The following is a 4,729-nucleotide window of genomic DNA, read 5'->3' as shown; positions in this document are numbered from 1 at the left end:
CTCAGAGCTGGAGGTTTCCTCTCTCTTACAACTGGGGTGTCGCCGCACACTGGGACCCCGCGGAGGGTATGGTGAAGAGAAACAGAGGCAACATGCGCCCTACACGTAGAAAAGGAGAAGAGGGCGGGTTAGCGTATCCCTCCGTGCTTTGTACAACGAAAATGTGATCGCTAGTCTATATATTATATAAAACCCTAGAGAGCAGAGCAGTCAAACATCACTTCCACCGGAAAACCCCACTCGCTAGACACTTCCCTGTTTCAACCTCGCTTTCTCTCGCTTGGCCTGTGGGTGGACGAATCCCTGTGTAAAACCTATGCCTCGTCCTCAGGGAGATCAGCAAAAATACCTGCGCCGGGGGCTGGGGAATGGGCCCTGCTCCTGCCTTACATCTGGGGGGCAAAGCACAGCGGCAGCGCCGGAGCTCTGCGGCGAAAAGTCCGCTCCCCGCAGAACTCTGCGGCGCTTGGCGTTAAGATTGAAGGGGGAGAGGGAGAGAAAGAGAGCAGAGAGAATATCTTCCTCCCCCAAATGCAGTGAGCTGCAGCGCAGAATAATAAAGCTGTCTCAATAAATAACGTGCCTGTGTCTGTCAGTAGCTAGTTTATTTGCGTTTTTCGCCTGGTTTGTTTATACTAGTGCCCCCTCTCTCTTGGGTGTCTTTACAGCTCAACAAGCAGGTATTTATCTCCAGTTCCAACCCTGAGTTCTCAGAGAGACCAAACTTTAAGGTTATTAAAATTTCATTCATATTTATTTATTGCAGAAAAATAATATACAATGATATTTACAAAACAATCATAAAAATAGGAATGCATTTAGACACCGGATCTATTTGCATTTTAACATGGGTCATCAATAAATAAATAAAATGTTTATTTTTTTCTCAGAGGAAAAATAATAATAATAAAAAAGTTAGGAACCGGGTATATAACAGCTTGAGCCCAGCTTATTCCCCCCTAAAAAAAAAAAAAAAAAAAAAAAAAAAAAAAAAGTTTTCATCTCTACAGGGATATTTTTTGGTTGGTTGGTTGGTTTCATTCAAGAATGAAGAAAGTCCACAATAATGTATTTCCTTTCATCAGTGGCTCACAGGCAAGACCTCTTGGGAATGCATGCAAAAAAAAAGGCAAATAAAAAAAAAGTTAAATTCCAACATTCTTCGTCAAAATTAAAAAAAAAAAAATCGAACGATTCAGACTTCTATCAGAATGCAGAGATGTGTGGATTGTACCGACGCCCAAAGGGTAGTCACTGTCCAAAGCCCTTGTCTCTTTCTCTTTCCTTAAGTGCTCCCCACGCCCTGCTTTGAATTTGGATATTGCTCTTCTAATTTCCAAGAAATCCTTGGTACATTTTTTTTAGACAAGACCAAAAAAATCGTATCCAACTTCAGAGTCTCTAGATTGTCCATTTTCTCCATCTGTGGGAACAATGTCATCTGCAAAAACCCAGAGAGGGCGGAAAACTCGTTACTGAAATGAAAGACACACGTAACATCTACCTACACCTCTCCGTCTGTGGAAATACACACATCGGGCATGAACAGAGGAGGGAGAAACGCGTGCCTCTGCCGGGCAGGCGGTGCGGTGACCGTGTGACACCCCAGCCAGGCAGCCAGCGGTGTCAGAGCCGAGGGAAGGGGGCTGCTGGGGCGGTAGGAAACGCTCATCGGGAAGCAAGCAGGCGGACATGGATTCACTTCAAAATACTAGCAGCGGCAGCAGCAGCGGCAGCGGCAGCGGCAGCGGCAGCAGCAGCAGCAGGAACCATCCCAGCAGCCCCGCTGGCTCCGCAGCGTTTGGTGAAAAAGTGATCTCAGGCCGGCCCCATCTGGCTGGGGCACACCCGCACCGCCGCCGCCTCCCCGCCCGCAGCCCACCCCCTCCGGCCGCCGGCAGCGCCCCGCCACGCGTGGGCCCCGCGGGGCCGGGGGCGCACCTCGGGCCGCGCAGGGGGAGGGACGCGCCGGGGCAGCGGCCGGGGCGGGGGGGGGGGCTGTGGGGGGCACCTCCAGCCGTCCTGTTCTCCGGCCGGCCCTGGAAGCAGGGCCCCGCCGGACGGGGAGGGCCCCTCTCCCCCCCCCCCCACGGCCACGCGTGCCCGGCCCACGGCGCGGTCGGCGGCCCCTCGCCTCCCCCCCCGCCTCCACTTCTCCCCGCCGGTTTCGGGGTCCCTGCCTTACCTAGGGCTCCTGCCGGGGGGGATGCGGGTGGGGGACGCCGCCTGCTAGTGGGATGCGGACATGGACCAGGCGCCCTCCATTCTCCACACCGAGAAGGCGTAGCTGAGCCGCTCGTGGGCCACATAGCTGCAGCTTGCCATCTTGGAGTCCAGCTCGTCGCTCTGTAAGACCTGGTAGAGGAAGTCGATGTACCTGGCCGCCAGCTTGAGGGTCTGGATCTTGCTCAGCTTGTCCGAGGGCAGCGTGGGGATGATCTTCCGCAGGGCGGCGAAGGCTTCGTTCAGCGACTGCGTGCGCTGCCGCTCCCGCACGTTGGCCATGACCCGCTGGGTCTGCAGCTCCTCGTAAGACTGGGGGCTGCCGCCGCCGCTGCTGCTGCCGCCGCCCCCGCCGCCCCCGCCCGCCCCGCACTTCTTGCCCCGCTTGCCTTGGGCCGGGCTGCAGGGCTCGTCCGCGGCCCCGACGGCGCCGCCGGCGCTGCGGCGGCTGGAGCGCCGCTTGCGCCCCCCTCTCTTGTTGTTGGGCAGCTGCTGCCGGTCCGGCTCCTCTTCGCTGTTGCTCAAGCTGTCGTCGGCGGGGGAGACTGGCGAGTTTGACTCGTCCTGCTGCATCATCTCTGGGGGGAGACGCGAGAAGCGGGCCGGGAGGGGGGGGAGGGCAGGGAGAAGAGGGGGGCACCTAACCCGCCAGCTCCCCCTTGGTCGGCTGCTTCGCTGGCCTGCGAGGAGAAGGAGGAGGAGGAGGGAGGGAGGGAGGGAGGACCTCACTTTGGGGGGAGGGGGGATGGCATCAGGATCCAAGAGGAAAAAAAAAAAAAAAAAAGCCAACCCCAAAAAAAAAAATCCCTCCCGATCCCTCCTTGGAGCCCCTTCGAGGTGTCTGGGATTGGGAGAAAGTTGAAGACTTGGAGGTTCTTATAGCTCCTGCTGGCGGAAAGTTTGGGGGCAGCAGTGTCATTGGCCTGACGTGGAGAGGAGGGACTTTTGCTGAGTTTTATAGGAAAGTTTCCGCTTCCCCCCCTCCACGCCCTCCCTCAATTATTTTTTTCGAGCCATTCACAAGTGATCTGGCCTCCCCCCCTCCACACACACGCATACATCCTTACCCCAACCCTTTTCTCAGCTTCCCTCTCCGCGGTTTCTCCCTCAGGCTCCTCCGGTTCGCAGTCGGCTTTGGGGTGGTGCTGGGGGGCCCGGGCGGGAGGTTAGGAGGGTGCCCGTGCACCCCCTGCGCTGCTGCGGAGGGGACAGCGGGCCGCTTCGTGCCTGCGCTGGGGGGCGGCTTCCCCGGGGCAGCCGGGGGGCAGCCCGCACCTCTCGGGCTTTCCCCGCCGCAGCGGGCACGGCTTGCGGCGAAAGGGAGGAAGGGGAAATTACCCGCGGGGCAGCATCCAGGCACATCCTAATTCCGTCCCTCTCTCGCACGCACCGCGCTCCCGTCACCGAGCACCCCCGGGGTCTGGCTTTCCGAGGGACCCGCACGTTTCTGGGCTGGGGAAGGGGGATGGCACAGCCGTGTCCTGTCAGGCTGGAGGACTGCGCTAGGAGAAAGCCATCTTCAGAGGTGGAAGCAGCGGGGAAACTAAGAGCTGGCTTTGCACATACGCACCAGTCCTTGAGCTCGTCTTAAGGGAAACCCGGGAGGATCCGCGCCCCTGCAGCCCCCAACCTGGCATACCGGGAGACGGGAGGGTGCGCGGACCCTCTCTGCCCACACTCTCTGCCTGCTGACGGCTCACTTCAGTTCGCCCGCCCTGAAGGCTCCCGAGTCCGGCACTTCCTGGGAACCGAGCTTATTTATTTTGAATTCTTTTTTATGTGTGCAGCCAAAGCTACTTCTCCCCATCCCCCGCCTTTGTGCCTCCTTCCCCGCTCGCTGGCAGCACAGAGCAGGTGGTGTGTCTTTTTAACAACAGCTCAGATTCAAACGGGGAACGCCTGGGAGGGAAAGCCAGAAATCGCCATCCACTAATAAATGGGGCGATGCACTTTTGCTGCTCCCTGAGAGGGGACCGCACGCCTCTGTTGCCGGCCTGGCAGCGACCGCTTAGACGGGGCACCTCCGGGCGCGGGGCAGGGCGGGCAGCGCCGGGGCAGCGCCGCGGCTCCCCGGCGGTATTTGAGGCGGGAGGGCGGAGAGGGCGAACGAAATAGCAGAGAAGCGATAAATCCCAGGGACGAAAAAGACGAGGCTTCTGGAGGAGCCCCGTCATCCGCTCCGGGGAAAAAAGCCGTCTCTCCCCTTTGCCTAGGGGCTCCGTGTCCTCCGGGCAGAGGCCTCCCGTCCCGGGCGCTACGAGGGGCCAGGACCCCGGCGCAGCCGCCGCCGAGGGGCAGCCGGCCCGGCCCGGCGTGGCCGACTGCCCAGCTCCCAGCCGCAGCGCCCGTGGGGCAGCAGCCGCGGGCAGAGCTGCCCCGCCGCTCCTCCGCTGCCCCCCCGGGTGAGCTTTCGTCCTCGGGTCTTCCATCCCACCATGCGAGCAAATAGCAGTCTGCCCTAAACCTTCTCTTTCGGGCAACAGCCAGAAGCACGACCAGGGGAAGA

At 59.4% G+C, this 4,729-nt stretch overlaps 1 protein-coding gene across 4 annotated transcripts; it reads right to left on the bottom strand.

The window, feature by feature from the left end:
* Positions 1-635: 635 nt before the first annotated feature.
* Positions 636-3,974, bottom strand: TWIST1 (twist family bHLH transcription factor 1). 4 transcript variants are annotated; one of them, XM_030010695.2, is made up of 4 exons: positions 3,291-3,972; positions 3,014-3,146; positions 2,186-2,801; positions 656-1,441 (listed from the first exon to the last, which is right to left on the bottom strand). In XM_030010695.2, the coding sequence occupies exon 3, from the start codon at positions 2,797-2,799 to the stop codon at positions 2,230-2,232; it is 570 nt and encodes a 189-aa protein (XP_029866555.1). In that variant the 5' UTR covers positions 2,800-2,801; positions 3,014-3,146; positions 3,291-3,972; the 3' UTR covers positions 656-1,441; positions 2,186-2,229. The 4 variants fall into 4 exon arrangements, with proteins under 4 accessions (XP_029866557.1, XP_029866555.1, XP_029866556.1 ...); XM_030010694.2 differs by having other exon boundaries at positions 657-1,441; positions 2,186-3,146; positions 3,291-3,675; positions 3,794-3,971; XM_030010697.2 differs by having other exon boundaries at positions 636-1,104; positions 2,186-3,146; positions 3,291-3,974.
* Positions 3,975-4,729: the final 755 nt, after the last annotated feature.

The sequence above is a fragment of the Aquila chrysaetos genome, chromosome 3 (assembly GCF_900496995.4).
Source record: "Aquila chrysaetos chrysaetos chromosome 3, bAquChr1.4, whole genome shotgun sequence".
Taxonomy (NCBI): domain Eukaryota; kingdom Metazoa; phylum Chordata; class Aves; order Accipitriformes; family Accipitridae; genus Aquila; species Aquila chrysaetos.
Note: the sequence above shows the minus strand (reverse complement) of the source record. Positions and strands in the feature narration are given on the sequence as shown.

Excerpts from the sequence above, each read along its gene's own strand:
- TWIST1 (XM_030010697.2), bottom strand. The coding sequence starts at position 2,799 with ATGATGCAGCAGGACGAGTCAAACTCGCCAGTCTCCCCCGCCGACGAC.